Below are 17799 nucleotides of genomic sequence, written 5' to 3'. Positions count from 1 at the left end.
GAAGTTGCTTATTGGGTTGAATATATTCTCTCCAAGTGAATGATACTTGAAAGTAGGCAGAATTAAAATCAAGACAAGATAATGTATGATATGTGAGAGAGGTGTAAGCCTGTCAGGCCCCAGCTGCTTGATGTCAGCATGCTATGGCGCTAGTTAAACTGAACCAAAGGAGCTCGAGAAGCCGACCCCACAACAACGCGGGGTTTGAACACATCGCTGCCAACGACAGATCAAAGCAGCCAGTTTCGCCAGCTTTTCACTGCATGTTCCAATTAAAATGTAAATTCAACACCCTCAACTTTATCTTGGTCCGAACGTGTTTGCTAATTAATTACATGGTTTACAGGAATAGCCTCCAATGCATTTTTCAAATTTCCGGAGCGAGAGATGCCGCCATGAAATCCAGCAGCTTGGGAAATGATACGCTAAGGTCATCATACAAGCCAACATGTGTCTGGCTGGGCACAAGGAACAGTTCTTTCGGCTCCTTCGCACGCGCAATAGCTTCCTCACTGTAGTAGCGGGCGTCTGCGTCGGTCCCAACAATCATAAGAAGAGGACGAGGCGATATCAAGTCAACAAAGTTGTATGACGAATAATTAACCATCAAATCGTAGCTCCGGAGGAGGAAGCGATTGGTAGACCGAGGATGCTCGGCACGCGGGGTGCGATAGTAATCGCTTCCCTCACGAAAGAGAATAGGAGTGTCTGGTGGAATATTCTTCGCATCGTCAGGCACTATAGGTAGAGTTGGCGGCTGTTCTCCTTTGGCCTCCGAAATGCGAGCTAGGCCAGCTGATTCGAGTGATTTCTGAAGAGTTTCGTGGTCGACGGTCATGGCGGTGCCTTTTCATGCCTTCACGGAACAATTGACCAACGTCGACGGGCGCTCACAGTGGCCACGGCTTTGATTCGAACATCAGTCTGAGCGGCAAATGGCACATAGGCCTCTCGAAGCACCGATACCAAGAGCACCGATACGGTGAGGATCAATCTCAGGCGGCCATTGAGAGATAAGTAACTGCAGGATCTGACGTCCTCCGCACGCTGGCTGAGTCTTCCAGGCTGCGGGTTCTCCGTGACTCTCTCCTGGTACGCTGCATCAAATGTCAGAGCAAAAAACCCTTCTTCGGCAAATTTGAGTGCGTGTAAAGCGGCCGTTTGTTCCTTGACGCCTCCCATGGGATGACTGATGACGATTCCTGCTCGCTTACGGTCCGGGGCGGACCCAGTCGGTATATACAGCTCACCGACAACGGTTATACCCTTACTAGGGAATTGAACCTTCGTAGGTACCATGACGGCGATGAGAAGACAGGGGAAGCTATTCAATGGTGGAGTCTCGAACACGCAGGCAGCTGAGCTCTAATGGATTGAAGACGCCCATCATGGACAAAGTGATTATGATGTCAGTATGCTAAAGCTACCTTGAATTGTTCTCATAATGTAATAATTAGAGAGTTCAAGTTGAGTTTGGAATTGTTGGCGATTTCTGTCGATTAACTTCAACATGACCCATGAATCTCTCTATAGCTCAGATCCATCTATGACAGCCTTTTCTACCTGATTACAACAACCTCCTGGTCAACTCCCAAGTCCTTTCATTATGAATGTGTAGCACCCCCGGGTTTGTTCAAATATTGCCCGCCTCATCGGCGCCTAGTCAAAATTTGGCGGACGAAACGGGAGAACATAGCTAAACATTAGCGCATGTGAGGTAAGGTCATCAATAAACGACAAGTGTAGGTTTTTGCTATGCCAGGCAAACCGGTCTAGGAACAGCTCCAGCGCATCCTGGCTTCTCTGTGGATCACTTTGAACAGGGCCATGGAGAGCGTGGAAATGCTGCCTTGCGGAGAGAGTGTGCCATAAATGGATGTAGTTAACAATGCAAGCAGCTGGATGACTGCGCTGTTCTCCTTGTGATAGACAAGACTGGGATCCTTTGGCAATAGCAATGCTGGAGGATTGATATAAGTTCTGGGGTAGGGCTGAAGACAGCTGCACGTGACTGGAGCTCAGGTTGATCGCCTTCCTGCTTCACAGCAACACCAACAAAGACACTCCATGTCACACTTGCGCTTGAACCGGTAATGCGCTCGGCCGCAAACTGATTCCAGCTGAACAACTGATTGATCCTATCGATACTATCCTCGTGTCTGCTACCCGTCTGAGCTCCTGAAAACATGTCTGTCGAACTCGACCCCCCGGAACTGGGCTTTCGACGTAAGTAACAGACCGGCTCTTTTATCCTTCTAACCGCCTACTCACACTCGGCAACATGTATGGCCATTCCACCAGGAAGTCAGCCAACACTGCACTTGCCAAACCCCAACTCTGATCCAGTGGCTTTCAAGGTATCGCCCTTCCTCCCCTGCCCTGCCTGGTAAAACAAACAGCTCATCGAACTGCTCCTATCCTACGTCAAAACCACAGCTCCACGAAAGTACGCATGCATTCGCAACTACGCACAGGCTGGACTATTCTCCAGATCAGTATGCGCTGACTGCTTTTTAGATATTGTGTTCGTCCAAATTCTGGCCGTATCGAACCGGGTAAACATATGGAGGTTGAAGGTATTATGTGATGTCTAGCCGCGGGTTGGGTCGCTTGGTGCTGACCCCGATTCCAAAATGCAGTCCTCCTTCAAGCAATGAAAGACGAGCCTCCACCGGATGCCAAGTGCAAAGATAAGTTTCTGGTCCAGTCCGTCGCCGTTTCTGCGGATAAGGAATTTTCAAACGTTGCCTCGATTGTACGTGGTCACATGCCCTCATTTGGCGCCTACTTTACTAACGGCGCTGCAGTGGCAGGACGTTGAAAAAACGGCGAAACATTCTATTCAAGAACGGAAAATCCGAGTCAACTTCCTTCCCGCTCTAGATGATGCTCAGCCAAATGGAATCGTACGTCCGCTTCAAAACAAACAACGAGCAAGGTACTTATTTTGATTTTTATTTAGGCATCGGAAGATGAATCTACCACTTTACATGCGTCTCCGGTAAACGCCAAATTTGAAACCCCGTCGATGCCCACCCGTGCAGCACCAGTGATCGCGGAGCCTCCAATTCAGCCTCCCAAGTTCCAGCCTGAGCCTTCCGAATCCACCATTCTAGAGACCCCGAAGCCGGTCGCGGAGGATGTGAAATCAGAGCGCTCAACGGAACCTAGCGAACCAAAGGACGATCTCAAATCCCAACTTGATGAAGCCCGCGTTCAGATCCAGCAGTTGAAACAGCAGGTTGCTGAAAATGAGTTACGGCGAAGGAAAGTAGCAACTGAAGGCAGTACTTCACCCGAGGTGACTACTTTGCAACAGCAATCGCATTCGACTCCGCAGATGGGGGTCCCTCTCCAGGTTGTTGCCGGCCTCTGCCTGATTAGCTTCCTGCTGGCATACATTTTCTTCTAGGCTTAATATGTATTCGCTATTCCTACTTTCTCGTTTCCAGTTTACTACATTGCGTTATTCACCCACTCGAACACGCGGCAATTTCTTCTTCCTACCTTTGTTTTCTAGCGAGTTCTGCTCTCTATCCGTCCGATGTTGCATATATCGCAGTTCGCACCGCCATCAACGATTTATCTATTTCTTTAAACAATGTATTCTTCCGGTTTGTTAACCGTCAGCTTACATGTCGGCACTTTAAGACCGTGCTCAGTGCTCTCAAGTAACGTGTCGATTGAGGGTCCAGGGAATTATCACCCAGGCCCATTTCCTCGTCTTTCATGACCGAGTATTCTTTCAATAAGGAAATGGATTACTCCGACTCAGCCCGCACTCTCTTTCCATTTCACTTCAGCTTGTCTCCTTTGTCTACATACCTAGCTGATAGTGTTTCCTTGTTTTCTACCTTTCTTGTCCCTTCCTCGACGTGATATGAGAGATGCGACACGGGAGTATGCGCTTCAAAACAAAAAGGTTACTTGTTTTCACCAAAGCCAACCTCTCAAGATTCTTGTATGCAGGGTATTCAAATATGGGAAACAGGCAAATAATTAATCTTATCTTTATTCTCTCTTAGCTCATCCGTTTTTTTTTAATATATAACTGTCAAGTTTTGAGGCTGATGTTTGAACATGCAGCCACGGATATAACAACTAGATGGTGCATATGAGATGAGAGTGTGGTGTTGACAAAAGTGCTTCAGTGGTTAGCTATTTCCATTTGGTCTGCAAAACTCGTTGGTATCTGTTTAGGCTCTGGATATTGACACGAAAAGGTATACTTAGATAATACAAAAACAATCGAACAAAACAAGCCAGGAGACAGAGTGCAGTGGTATACATTCATCACAAGAGCATATTCGATATCATCCATAATGCCCAGAGCAGAATAATAATCAAAAGTTTGGCTTGAGCCCGATGAGCAAAGAAAGCAAGGTATTAGGTGTTTAACAAATATCAAACTGACTCCAAGAATGCCATCCCATGACAGAATTAACAAAGAAATCTAAAGCCTGTAAACGTTGTAGATGGAAAATGTAAAAGCGGAGGAAAAGGAAAAAGGACAGGAAAAAAGGGGACTGTCCAGAGGTTATCTGGCTCAATTTTGAATCTCACTCTCTTTCCACCCGCTATTGTCCTTCCCACCAACCATTCGCCCACCTTCCGCTCTCTTCACCCGACACCACATACCCACATTCTTATCCAAGATGAATGTCCAAATCACCCACACCCAGCTTCGATGGCATGGTAATGGTTCATAAAACTCTTTTGCAATGCGATGTAAGGTATGCAGTCGGGTCCAAGGGATTGCCGGAAAGTCGTGGTGTTCATTGTGCAGACCGACGTTATAAGTGAAAATGTTAAGCGGTCCGTAGTAGGAGTATGTTTCAGGGGGGGGCAACGATGCCAAAGCAGACGCAGAGGTGAATTCTTTCTTTCCTGATTTGGCTTTCCGTTGTTCTTCAATCGACTCGGTTCCTCCGCTTGTTTTGGAAAAGAAGTAATGCTCCGCGATGAAGTGGCCAGCACAGGGATGCAAGGAGCCAGCGAGGAATGAACTGAGGATCAAGTAATAGACTGATTGCATTGAGGAACCGCAGAGCTTGTAGAGGGCAAAATCAAACATGAATTGTGCGATTATATTGAGGAAGTGGATATGTGTGAAGGCGGGTGTGTAGATGAACATGGGCCGAATTGCGTAGAAGAGGATTTGGAAAGTGCAAAAGAATGCTTTTCCTAAAATCGAGTCGAATAATACGGCCTCCAGGGCCGTGGGAAGGTCGGTATCGAGCGACGCAACGCCGAGGGATTTATGATGGGTTAAATGGTAGGGCTATTGATGGGACTAGACGTCAACCAGGCAAATCCAAGCCATTGAAATTGAACCGGGGGGACAACATACCCTAAACGCAGCACTATACGGTAATCCAATTGGGAAATTCGCAAAAATAGCCAACAATCTATTCGCCAACGGCAATTTGAACGCCAGATTATGTGAAATCTCGTGAATGGCAAGGAAGAGGTTTTGGTTCGCGGTGGCGCCGATAACGTACGCCGTCAGGAAGAACGGCCATGACAGCACCGGCGTATTGCGTAGGAGATATGCGCAAGCAACCTGAAGCGAAACAACGCCCAAAACGACGTATTTCGTCAACGGCTCATAACCACAAAGCTTGAGTACCTGTCGCCGTCACTGGGTTAATGCAAGGTCCCGATTTTCTAACGAGGCTCAGAGTCTCACCTCCGGATGCGCTTTGATGATTGCCTGCCTCCTTGACTTGTGCGGTTCTTCTGTATACGTCCAGAAAAAGTGATCCTCGACAGAGGAATTCGAGGGTGGCGGTGGAGCTCGAGTAGAAAGGGTCTTCGTCTGGGAAGTCTGGGACCGAGCTGACGCGCTCCTCATGGCTGGCATCGTTACAATTGAAGAGAATGACCTACAAACCAAGTGTAGGAAATTAGGGCTGAGTAGGCTGGATGCAAAACATGGTCGGATTCCCCTATATATATAGAATCCCGGGGTTGCTTCGTAGAACTCCAGCTTATCACCTTAAATCTTTGGTCGCGGCTCGCGGAAGATGAGCTCCCTCGTGGGGCGAGTGGCGTGCTTACGTAACCTGTAGTTTCAATGATATTAAGGGGCAAAAAAGAGGATATTACAGAGGCCAGTATAAATAAACTGCTGTTTGTGACATTGCTGTTTATTGATGAAGCTATTTTGTATTTTAGTCCTTTTCAGGGCTAAGATATGAGTCATTTATGATTTTTGATCCGAAAACTTTACAAAGTAAAGCTGATGCTACTCCTATTACCAGAGTGCACCTCGTCTATTACCCAAGAATATCAGTAATCGTCTCCTCGGGTGATGACTTCTTTCACATTCGGCCTTAGCAGAATGGTCTAGGACAAAGTCGTTAGTTTGGTAAAACTTAGAGATACGGGGAGTGGCGGCGCTTACATGCTCGAACTGAGCGGTGTATGACCCTTTCACATCGACGAGTGGAGGATAAGCGTCCACGAGGCCAGATGAGACCAGGTTGTTCAACTGTAGTATACACCGGGTTAGTTGGTAGTTCTACATTTATCAAGGGGCTGTATCTTACCCCGAGAAGGTATTTATCCTGCCCGAGACGGTCAAGGTATCGACGACAGAACGGCAATGTGCCAAAGTTCTTCGTGATAACGTTCAACAAGTTCTTAGCAGACGACAAACGAAGTGGAACGTTGGGCGCATCAGGGACTCTAGCATAATGAGAAACCTCCATCTAAATGTGGCGTTAGTATCTCTAGGCCCAACTTCCAGCAGGTCGCGGGGGTGCACATACATCGTCTCTCACATATCCTTTCCCGGTGCTACCGAACGTCTCAATGGCATAGGTCTCACCCTCTTCCATCTTCGTTTGGTCGCCGCCCTTGACAATGGGAACGCTCTTCCCGGTGCTTCCACCGTGGATAAGGTAATGACCAATGGTATGGCCATTGAGGTTTCGGATGGCTTTCACGGGGTAGGTAGTACCATTAAGTTCAACCTCGTAGCTTTCCATTGCTTCCTGAATAGCGGCGCCAATGTCACTCATTCGGACGTCAATTCCTGCTTCCTGTTCAAATGATCAGCCAAGTGAATTCCATAACCCAGAAACCTTTTGAGGCTTAAAGTACCCTTATGCCAGTGTTTGTAGCATCCTTCACTGCCTCCAACAGATTGTCATAGACGGGATCAAAAGCCACAGTAAACGCACTGTCGACAATTCTGCCATTGACGTGTACTCCGAAATCCACCTTCATGACATCTCCATGTTGGAGAACCATTTTATTCCCAGCGTTAGGGGAGTAATGTGCAGCACAATGGTTGATATTCAGCCCAGTCGGGAAACCCATTCCAGCGACCAAGCTGTCCCCTTCTTCGAGACCCATATGGCCCGTTAAAGCACGGACACTATCTTCGATGCCCTCCGCAATTTCGGTCAACGAACGCCCCGGCTTAATCAGCTCTTTCTGGGCATACTGGCGGACCTGCCGATGAATCTCGGCCGCCTGGCGATAATCAGAAAGGAAATCATTATTCATGCGGTCCAGATGTCTCTTCTCCTCGTTGGTTGTGCGATAGGCATTATCATCCTTGTACTCCACAATATCACCTTCGGGGTATTGGCTGTTGGGAAAGAGGGTCGAGAGCGGCACACGCGGGGGGTTGCTCTGAACTTTTGCAACACCCTTCTTCTTCTTTTTCTTGGGCTTTCTCTTCCTCTTCTTCTTGTCTCCTGCGGGCACAGATTCTTAGTTACTCATGAACAGATATTGCTTTTCCTCTCGTGCTATTGGGGTTCATAGGTTCAAGATTTCTGCATACCAGTTGCAACCGCCCCCTCCGCTACTCCCTGATCATCGTCTTCATCCGATTCTTCATTCTCCGCATCTTCATCTCCAGCGGTACCCTGGGCCGCGCTACCTTTTGTGGGAGCTTTTGCAACGCTCTCCTCGTTGACTACAAAATTCATGGACGCATTAGCTAGGTGTCTATACTCAATGAGAAAAAGGAGGAAACCGCAGTAGTAAAGGAAATCCAGGGAACTCACGGCTAAGCTTATCGACTTCGGGAGCTTGCACAGCCATTTTCGATAACCTGCTAGCTCTCTGGAAATCAGATCTGCCTCTGTCTGATCAAAGGTTTTGAACCGAACCACGCGGGGCGCTGCCGCCTTAGCAGTGCTTGCAGCGACACTAACAGCTGACTAATCAGGGCTTAAGGGCGGCAGGCTAAGTTAGTTTGTTACTGCTCTGGCAACAAAGAGAAGACGTTAGGATTAATAGCACGCCTTGCTCCGAAGAAGCCCTAGGAATGGCTTTGGAATATTTGATACGAACCATTGGTGGTAATTATCCGGCAGGATGCCTCCAAAAAGATTGGTTGAGAGCCCTCTACATAGCTGTGTCTGCCTGATAGCTTGGCCTTGAATAAAGGACTGTGTAGCCATCTCCTTACCCTCTTCATCACCTCAACACCATAGAAGTAATCAGCTTTCTTTCCGTATTCCCTCTACCTGTTGATACCCAGACAAGAGTGTTCATTTGTTGCTCCCTTTAAGAGCAACTTGTTTCCCCAGTCGGTTGCTGTCTGGACTTAGGATTCTGCACCATACTGGCTATGCATAGGATCCGCGTCGTCGCTTCCAAGTCATTGTGTATACCCTATTTTGCGACGCACTACCTCTATGGCTTGGGCCGACATCCTTCATGAAGCTACGCGACGGCCGCCATCTCCACGAACCGAGAATGTCTACTACCACACTTGCTTCGTCTATAGCCCACAAAATCCTTCGAAACGATACCCCCCTATTATTGCGTACTTGTCCCGTTGCGCTGGTGTTCGGATACGGGAGATTGATCTGGACTGGAAGAAGAACCCTCGTATTGTGGTAAACGACTTGATCGTTAATCAGACTATGAGTCAATCCGACTTTGAAGAGATCCTGCGGCAGGCTATACACCAGTCCGGTGAAGAAAATACGGGAAGTCGAAATGACAACGACTATGCACGTCAGCTCCTACTTCACTTCCAACCCACGTTCGGCCTTCAATCATTCGCACGGACGACATCAGATATATACCTCGTGACTTTAAAATCTGGAACGGAAGATGATCTGTGGGAACCCGATCCTCCGTCTTACGACCCGCCCTCGAGCTGCTCCATGCTGTGATTATCGCGAGAATATGTTTGGAATCACTCGAACCGGTCTTTCTACGTTTCAAGCAGGTTGCGGTAGCATGGAATGCCATCGATGTCTTTAGTAACTTTCTGGCGTCTCTTTAATTCGCGAAAATATGGGCGCGCGTTTTGTAAGTTTCCTTTTGTGCTCTAAAGATTGGCTTAATTGATGCCCATGGTAATTCACCCGACCAAGAAATCTTTCATATTCTCCGCCTCAACCCTCTCGGGACACAAGATTGTAGTTCAATGAATACTTCGTGTAAAAGTACTTCCAGTCGGGCCCGTGAAATTCGCTTGTCATGGCGACAACATACTGCATATATTCAGGAAGATACCGCTCCTCTCCCATTCAATAATTCCGGTAATACGCCAATCCAGGCCCTTTCCGATTCCGACGTTCTCAACCGGGATGTTATGTGGACAGAGGTCTCCATGCGTGAAAACGAATCTTGGTGTCTCTTCAACGCTGCGAAGCTTTTTTCAGCGTCTTCTCAAGGGCGTCGGCGGCGGTTGTTTTTCACCGGGCTAACTCATGAGCCTTGGCTATCGAATTCGATCTCGGTTTCAAACGGGTTACAAAAGCAGTTTTTGAACGGATGGTAAGGATCGCGAGCATGATGATCACTCCCAACACCACCAATGCAATCTAATGTCGACCGTCTCAAGAGCACAAGTTGCTGCTGAAGCTGGGATTTGAGCGAAATCTTTGGCGCCTTGACCGAGCGTTTGCCACACTGAATCCAATCGTCGACCAGGACAATAGTCCATGACCAAAAACATCTTCCCATTGACTACATAGCTAACAAGAATGCACACTGTTGAGATTATCGAAGTTCATGTCTTTTACCATGGCTTGCGGCTCAAAGGGGCCTAAATTGCCAAAATCCGCACTCCAATATTCAAGAGAAAATAAACATATATTCTATGTCAATGATCTGGTAGCTCGGAATGCTTCTGTAGCTGATCAAGCAATTTCATTGTCTTTTGTAGATCTCGCTGAAATGGGTTTACCTGCAACAACGACCGGACTACCTCGGCTAGAACGCCCCGGAAATCCGGATGGCTATGCAGGGTGCCATTTCTCTGCAAATGGTTGTCTATAATGGACAGTTGCAGCTTGGAATCACCATCTAACTTCCATCAATACTATTCTAGGCTAGAGGGTGTGAATAATGGGGCCTACTAGAGTAATCCGTTAGATCATTATAGGCAAATAGATCCGTGTCAATCAATGCATATACAATCTATATAACAACTTGTCAGCTCGTCAACATTCATATTTGATTGTGGAGGATAATCTTACCACACAACCGAGACTCCAAATATCACACTTTGCAGTCGCAGTACTTGGCGTTCCGGCTTTCAATTCAGGGGCACGGTAGAATTTTGTACCAAACAACCCATTCTTAGATGGAGTGTTGAAACCTGAAAAATCCAGCAAGCGGCCACTCTGTTAGTCTAGTTAGTCTAGTAGCCTAACTATTTGTCAGATACACCTTGTCCAAAGTCCATGATGTCAACACAAGACATATCAGTTGTGTTTGTCAAAAGGGGCAATTCATGAATCAGAATGTACTCTGGAGTATATGCTGGCCGAGGAAAGTTCTCTTCAGATTCTGGGGCACCATGAAGCTGGATGTAGGATTTCCTATCCTCCCGAAATGTTTCTTGTAGAGCCTTTGGAGTAAATGCATCCTCATGGACTCCAAAAGCAATGTTCCCAGGGCTAATGTCTATTGTGCCATAAACAAATTGGTGCAGCTCAACATCACAGTTGATGCAACCAAGATAGTCACTGACCACCATGAGTAACTCCCTCTTTATGATATGTAAAAAGCTTTGCCACAGTGGTAGTCACAAAGACAGCAATTGAATGTATGTCGGAAGGCACCTGAATGCAAAATTCAGACCCCCTATGAAGAGAAGCTCCAAGTGGAAGCATTCCAAGGCACAAGAATTGATCTCCAGTAGGAGCATGGGTATGGAAAAAGGCAAGTTGCAGTTTGTTAAGTTTCCTCAGGATTCTCATTTCAGCATTATCCGGTGCGCTGTGATTAAGTTTTAGTACCTTCAAGGCTAAAAAGTAATCAGAATGCCTGTATGTGCCTGTTAATAAAACTTCAGAGAGAAAAGCAGTAAATCACCAAAAAGGGATGACAGGAAGACACACCTGTCCTTGCCCAGCCAAACCGTAGAGTAAGATCCAAGTTTGCCAACGACCTAGAAGGAGCATGGCTGTCCATGAAGCAGATCATCACCACTCAGGACACTGCCAATCACTATTGGACACAGGCCGCCGGGATTGTATTCTGCCAGGAATTCACAATCGGCACCATCGCGATAAGTGGTTGTCCAACCAGGATGGGGATCTGAAAGTCTCTTGATGGGATACTGTTTCGGAGGCATGCTGAGTGGAAGCGCTGGAGTTAGCTGAGATTCCGGGGCGCAGCGAAGAGGCTCGATAAGTTGTGGAAAGGGGATGCGGAAGAGGACAAAACCCCATACATCCACAATGACAATGTTGAAACCCTTCAAGCAGTGGTTTTTAGTGGTGGGATGCGTCTCAAGAGCAATTAATCCCACTCCAGCATTCAGCTGAACATAATCAGATATTATTCAACGATCTCTATGAGAGAAATAGAAAACATAAATTATGCTTCTACAGAGTAGAGATCGTGACGAATGGGATTCTGGTACATTTTACACAATGAGAGCTATGCCTCGTAGTATATAAGGGGGTGTAGAAGGGGAGGGCCTCCCTCCTGATGAAAGGGTCCTCCTGAAGGAATACAATTGCATAGAATTGAGAATAGTCTTGCGTTGGAGCAAGTGAATGAGAAGATTGGTGTTATGTGTGTTGGAGGTTGGCTGGGGCTACTCTGTGCTACTCCACGCTCCGTAATATGTTCCAAGAAACCGGTCATCGAATCCATCAAGGACGACTATAAATCCACCACTGCACATTTCATCCTCCTGAGTCCTAGGAAAAACTACAAACGTCCGCAGATGATGCAGCGGCATGCCATTCTGCACCCATCACCCCTCCCCCGCTGCCTTTCTCCGTCTGCCATCCAGTCTACGAATCCACCCGTTCACTTCGTCAGCGGCGTGCTGGTTCGCGGAGAGCCGGGACCCAACATACTATGAAGTCTTGAACGTGCCAGTTACTGCGACAACGCAGGAAATCAAGAAGTAAATCTCACCTCCTCTCATCGTCTTGCCAGACAATTCTTTTAACCTCTCCCTCGCGGAAACAGGCAATTCTACGCCCTCTCTCTTGCCCACCACCCGGACAAGAACCCCAAAGACCCCAAGGCCTCCGCACGCTTCGCGTCCATATCAAACGCTTACCACGTCCTCGCCAACACCACCAAGCGCGCAAAGTACGATCGCGACCATGACATACACCGCGCCGCCGCCGTGTCGTCCAGTACCCGAAGCGGACATCGCGGATCGTACGTCGGCTCGCGGCCGCCATCGGGGCTGAGCAAACGACGGGGCCCCTTTCGAGGACCGCCCCCGAGCTTCTACGCACACGGCGGGTATGGGGCCGCGCCACATCACAATCACCCCCATCACGCACAGCAGCATCAACACCCGGGTCAGGAACACCAGCACCAGCAATCTCACGGCTCCGACCCCTCGTCATTCATTCACCACAACCCGGTCCCCCACTTCAACGCCACCTCCCACTTCCGCACCCAGACCCATGAAGACACCCGCCGTCGCGAACGTCGGCGCAAGGCCATCGACCGCGCAACGGCGGAAGCCGCAGAGCGCGGGGTCGACGAGGCAGAGTACACGACGTCGCGCTTGCTCATGGTGTTGGGGATAGTTGGCTTGGCCTGGGCGACCTTGATTCTGGGCCAGAAGCTGGAAGGCCCGCGTTCACCGCCATTAAGCTATTCTGCGAAAAAGGCGGAGGAACACGGTCCTGTTACGGGTTCGACTACGACGGCTGGATCACGTCTGCAAGAGCGTCGGGAGCAGCACCAGGAACATAGCCATGTCGAACGAAAAGTAGTACAGTCCAAAGTGGAGCAAAAACATGAGCTTCAGGCAAAATTATGAATGTATGTTCCGAGAAGACTGTAAGAAAAACAATTCAGTAATGGTTTTCCAACAGTTGCACTTTTTATAAGGCAGCCTATTCAAATTGTTTCTGTATTCAATAGGGTGTACAATATGATATCATGGTGTGATACATAAAACGTCTAGCTGATCAAAATGCTTGCTCGGGAATCCGCTAGGGGAAACGTGGAAAACAAGGTCCGCAATAAAGAGCATCGTAGAAGGTTCAATTGATATGGTATTACAAAGGTCTTCTACCACCAAATAGCCAATTCATTTAACCTTCAAAAGTGAAACTGGCACCAACTTTGTGGGCAGCCTGGTTCAAGTTCTGGGTATCGAAAGAAGCACCGAGACCAAGGGTGACACCTGGTCGGAGGAGAACGTTGTATGCCAGGGCGGCGATACCACGGTCGTTGATCTTGGCCTGTGAAGTAAAAAGGACAGTTAATATCGGATCCTGCAGGAGGTTCAAGGCACAAAAAGGGGAAGGTCATACCTTGGCGAAGGAAGAGGGGTCAAGTCTGTATTTGCTGGCGACCTCAAGGCCAACAGTGTTTCCTGCCTTGGAGTCCCAAGTGGCCTTGGCACCGGCTTCAACCTGAGCATTTACGCGGTGATAGTAGCTGGCAGCGAAAAGAGTGAGGTTGTTGGTGGCGGTGATAGCGGCAGAGTACTCAGGGAGGGAGTAGGCGACGGCAGCAGAGTACTTGGTGATAGCAGCCTTTTGGACATCATAGCCACCCTCGGCACCGACCAAGAAGCCCTCATGTCCGAGGACAGCATCAAAGTTGGCAGTTGGGCCCTTGAGAAGATCGAAGAAAGCACGAGCGTGCAAGTTGGGCTGCTTGAAGTGAAGGTTCAACTTGGCACCTTTGGAGCTCGAGTATGGGAGGTATTGTGTGAGGACCTCAGCCTTAAGACCCTTGGCAATGTTGTTGTCCAACTCGAGCTTGGTGTCGAGAGCGTTGCCAGTGGTCCATGTTTGGGTAAGCGTCAATCCTGAACAAGGCCGAAACATTAGCTGAAGTTCATGACTTGATAGCGTGGTTGAAATGCGCAAGGATGTTCCAATGCGACGATTGTGTCGAACAATAGAAATATTGACTCTCGGGCTCAACCTAGGGGTGGGACGTGAAGCGCGGTTTCGATTGCGAAAGGATGAATCAAAGTTTGAAGGGGATTTACCAGTTGGCGCATCAACATATTTGGCTTCGAGCTGCAATTGTGCAATCCATCAGTATGCTTTCCAGCGTATTTATCTCAAAGATCAAACTTACCGATCCGGAGATTGGACCCTCATGAGCGGATTTGCCCTTCACGTTGAAAGTGACACCATTGGGGGCCTTTGACTTGACCTCAAGGCTGGCTATTATCCCAAAAAATTGTCAGCAATGTGCATTCCGCTTCCGATTGCGAAAAAGGGAGGCTAATGGCTTACCGGCGCTGGTGTGATAGAAATCCTTGTTCAGGAGCTATAGTTCCCCAACAGTCAGTTTTCAACGGGTTTCGCAAAGGAGTGTACGTCGCAACAAACGGGGCGGGGGGAGCAGGCTACGGACATCATTGACAGTCTTGGCGATATCGCCAAAAGCAGCTGGAGCGGCCATGGTATAGAAGATTGAGTGAGGTAAAGAAAGAGTGAGAAGAGACAGTCGGTTGGAGTTGGAGTGAGAGAACGGTGTTGTTGGGAAGTTGGAAGTCAAAGGAAAAGATCACGGGAAACGTGAACGGTCTCAATTCGGAAAAGTCAGGACATCGTGACCATCTCTCGGCTCTGATTGGTCACATCAGGTCTTGGCAGTACCGGTGGGTCGATCGTCTGTCATGTGACCTGAAATTGACAACTTCAGGAAGAGCAGAAAAGGGAAGGAAGGATGGAGGTATATTTGTTGACATTTTAAATTGGGAAACTACGAAGATGACTCGTCGCAGCTCTATTGTGCTGTCTATAAAAGGAAAACGTCCGTCTATCGGAAGCCAAACGCGATCCCAAAATCACACAGGGCAGAAAAGGCTAGGAATGAGACAAAATTCCAAAACGACTGCCGCACGCCATTGCCATAAGAAAAGACACCTTACGACGGTAATGATGGGTCATCCAGCGCCTCTTAAGCGTCTATGCATGGTTGTATTTTGCAAGGTGGGTTGAGATAGCCCTAGCATCAACGGTCAGTTAAAGGACTTCAAGAGCATTCAAGGCTTCGTACCGTCCACTCGGGTCGGTTTGTTTCGACCATGTGGGTGTCCACCGCATGACGGTGGATGCGCAGCTTGGAGGGAAGTGTTCATCGAACATCGTTCGGTACCAGTATCTGGAATGGGGTTAGCTGTCAGGAGCTCCGTATGTTAAGGTTCCATGCCGAATGACATACGCTTCTTTGGTATCGGGAATATCATCACCCCATTCGGCTTTCGGGTTCTTCATCATCTCATCCGTGACTTGACGCTCAGCATTGTCTTTCAGCGCATCAATCCATGAATAGCCGACACCATCGCTGAATTGTTCCTTCTGCCGCCACAGAATGTTATCTGGCAAGAAAGGCTTGGTCCCTGGCTCGTCAGATGTGTCAAACGCTTTTCTCAGGATATACTTTTCAATCCTCTCTTTGGTGATCATCTTCTCTTGTGGATCAACACCCATGGACACCTCCAGGAATTCCTTATCCAAAAACGGCACCCGAGCCTCAAGGCCCCACGCAGAGGTCGATTTGTTGGCTCTCAAGCAGTCCGCCAAGTGAAGATTCTTGACTCGTCTGACGGTCTCCTCGTGGAAGGCCTTCTTATCCGGAGCGGCATGGAAATAAAGGTAGCCGCCGAAAATTTCGTCACTACCTTCACCACTGAGGACCATCTTGACGCCCATTGCCTTGATCTTCCTGCTCAACAAGTACATGGGCGTGGATGCGCGGATAGTGGTCACATCGTAAGTTTCCAAGTGATAGATAACGTCTGAAAGAGCATTGAGACCATCCTCAACAGTGAATGTGAAAGCATAGTGCTTTGTTCCAAGGAAGTTGGCAACTTCAATTGCAGCCTTGGTGTCGGGCGCTCCTGGGAGGCCAATCGAAAAGGAATGCAGCTGAGGAAAGGACGTTACGGTGGATAGCTCGTTGCTGTCATCAATTCCAACCAGACCTGCACCTGTTTCTGCATTGGTAACTGTGCCGTTCTGCGCTGCCATCATCTTCTGAGTTTCTCGCTGGGCGATTGAGGCGACCAGACTAGAGTCCAAACCACCAGAAAGTAGGACACCGTAAGGGACTTCGGCCATTAATCGTTTGCGAACGGATCGTACCAAGGATTCCCGAATCAACTTATAATCAAGGGGAGCTGACGGAACATTGGTAGGGTCCCACCACTTTGGCTGGTAATAGCGAGTCATGCTGTCCGTCTTGGAATCATAGACATGGCCAGGGGGGAAAGCAATGATTTTGTCGCAAACCGGATGAAGTGACTTCAGTTCAGAGGCAAAATAGACCGCGCCCGGTGTCTGGGAGGACCATCCTTGGTAGAAACTGGTAATGCCAATCGGATCTCGGGCAGCAATCACCCGGTTCTGCTTTTTGTCGAAGAGGACCCATGAGAACATCCCATCGAGAAATTTCGGAGCGTCAATATCGTGTTCCATATACTGCGGCAAACCAAACCGAATTAGCAACGGTTCGAGCTTACTCTATAGCCATTAGCACGGGCGTATCTTACAAGTGGGATGATCACTTCGCAGTCGGAGTGCGTTTTAAAGTTGTACTTGGTCTTCAATCCCTTTCTCAGGACTCTGTGGTTATAGATCTCGCCATTGACGGCAAGGGCCAACGTCCCGTCATCGTTAACGAGAGGCTGCGCACCGGACTCTGGTCTTCAATCAGAATTTCCACCGAACGGCATCGCCCATTACATCCTGCGGGTATCTGAGGGCACTCACCGACACCGACAATACTCAATCTTTCATGTGCAAGAACTACTTCGCAGTTAGAATCTCATTGCCAGCCACACGGGACCAATTCCGTCCGGATACTAACTTGTGTCGTTGGCAATGAAGTTACCACCTGAAAATTCCGTCGCTCGTTAGCCCGACTATCTCCCACGATTCAAGCTTCACCCCCCCAGTAGCTCCGTGACAGGGATCATGATGCACTCACTCCAGTCGGGACCGCGATGCCGGACGCTGCAAGCATCCTCTTATTAGTCATTGATGCCACATGCCGTAAAGGATCCGTCGTTGACTCACGCTTTTGCCATGCGCAAAGCCGTCGGCTTGAACTTTTGAACATCGGGATGACTGCATGAGAGACGCAATGTTAGTATCTCCATTCAACAACTAAATTGCGAGCGTTGCGGCGAGCGACGCGCCTCCAATGGCGGGACATGGGGTTTTGTCGAATGCAAGGGGGCCGTAAGCATACCAATGACAGGCAAATATACCACACATGTTTGCTTTTCAACCCGCAATCTAGGAACTGATCTAAAAGGGATCGAGAAAAGAAGGACGAAAAGGAAACCAGGTAAAAAACACAGAAACGATAATGTTAAGAGGCAAAGAAGGGAATCCGAGTGGACGGGAATCCTTT

The 17799-nt window shown here is 48.5% G+C and overlaps 8 protein-coding genes across 8 annotated transcripts; 3 read left to right on the top strand and 5 right to left on the bottom strand.

Annotated features, from left to right (window-relative positions):
• Positions 1-367: 367 nt before the first annotated feature.
• UREG_05568 (uncharacterized protein) lies at positions 368-838 on the bottom strand (the record flags this gene model as incomplete). Its single annotated transcript, XM_002584833.1, has 1 exon — positions 368-838. The coding sequence occupies one exon, from the start codon at positions 836-838 to the stop codon at positions 368-370; it is 471 nt and encodes a 156-aa protein (XP_002584879.1).
• Positions 839-2186: 1348 nt separating this feature from the next.
• Positions 2187-3412, top strand: UREG_05567 (uncharacterized protein; the record flags this gene model as incomplete). Its single annotated transcript, XM_002584832.1, has 5 exons — positions 2187-2226; positions 2358-2495; positions 2640-2755; positions 2808-2906; positions 2963-3412. The coding sequence occupies 5 exons, from the start codon at positions 2187-2189 to the stop codon at positions 3410-3412; spliced, it is 843 nt and encodes a 280-aa protein (XP_002584878.1).
• Positions 3413-4546: 1134 nt separating this feature from the next.
• UREG_05566 (dihydroceramide delta(4)-desaturase) lies at positions 4547-5863 on the bottom strand (the record flags this gene model as incomplete). Its single annotated transcript, XM_002584831.1, has 3 exons — positions 4547-5281; positions 5351-5620; positions 5690-5863. 3 exons carry the CDS (start codon positions 5861-5863, stop codon positions 4547-4549), a joined length of 1179 nt encoding a protein of 392 aa, XP_002584877.1.
• Positions 5864-6291: 428 nt separating this feature from the next.
• Positions 6292-8061, bottom strand: UREG_05565 (uncharacterized protein; the record flags this gene model as incomplete). The annotated part of the gene is made up of 7 exons (XM_002584830.1): positions 6292-6348; positions 6407-6493; positions 6552-6713; positions 6774-7046; positions 7108-7709; positions 7799-7933; positions 8025-8061. 7 exons carry the CDS (start codon positions 8059-8061, stop codon positions 6292-6294), a joined length of 1353 nt encoding a protein of 450 aa, XP_002584876.1.
• Positions 8062-8660: 599 nt separating this feature from the next.
• Positions 8661-9760, top strand: UREG_05564 (uncharacterized protein; the record flags this gene model as incomplete). Its single annotated transcript, XM_002584829.1, has 2 exons — positions 8661-9142; positions 9424-9760. 2 exons carry the CDS (start codon positions 8661-8663, stop codon positions 9758-9760), a joined length of 819 nt encoding a protein of 272 aa, XP_002584875.1.
• Positions 9761-12176: 2416 nt separating this feature from the next.
• UREG_05563 (uncharacterized protein) lies at positions 12177-13228 on the top strand (the record flags this gene model as incomplete). Its single annotated transcript, XM_002584828.1, has 2 exons — positions 12177-12349; positions 12415-13228. The coding sequence occupies 2 exons, from the start codon at positions 12177-12179 to the stop codon at positions 13226-13228; spliced, it is 987 nt and encodes a 328-aa protein (XP_002584874.1).
• Positions 13229-13505: 277 nt separating this feature from the next.
• UREG_05562 (outer mitochondrial membrane protein porin) lies at positions 13506-14838 on the bottom strand (the record flags this gene model as incomplete). Its single annotated transcript, XM_002584827.1, has 6 exons — positions 13506-13655; positions 13728-14230; positions 14417-14447; positions 14509-14597; positions 14670-14703; positions 14791-14838. 6 exons carry the CDS (start codon positions 14836-14838, stop codon positions 13506-13508), a joined length of 855 nt encoding a protein of 284 aa, XP_002584873.1.
• Positions 14839-15404: 566 nt separating this feature from the next.
• UREG_05561 (asparagine synthase (glutamine-hydrolyzing)) lies at positions 15405-17660 on the bottom strand (the record flags this gene model as incomplete). The annotated part of the gene is made up of 8 exons (XM_002584826.1): positions 15405-15543; positions 15604-16904; positions 16934-17082; positions 17154-17189; positions 17251-17277; positions 17371-17396; positions 17460-17510; positions 17635-17660. The coding sequence occupies 8 exons, from the start codon at positions 17658-17660 to the stop codon at positions 15405-15407; spliced, it is 1755 nt and encodes a 584-aa protein (XP_002584872.1).
• Between the last annotated feature and the right edge of the window lie 139 nt (positions 17661-17799).

The sequence above is a fragment of the Uncinocarpus reesii genome, genomic scaffold (assembly GCF_000003515.1).
Source record: "Uncinocarpus reesii 1704 scaffold_3 genomic scaffold, whole genome shotgun sequence".
NCBI lineage: Eukaryota > Fungi > Ascomycota > Eurotiomycetes > Onygenales > Onygenaceae > Uncinocarpus > Uncinocarpus reesii.
Note: the sequence above shows the minus strand (reverse complement) of the source record. Positions and strands in the feature narration are given on the sequence as shown.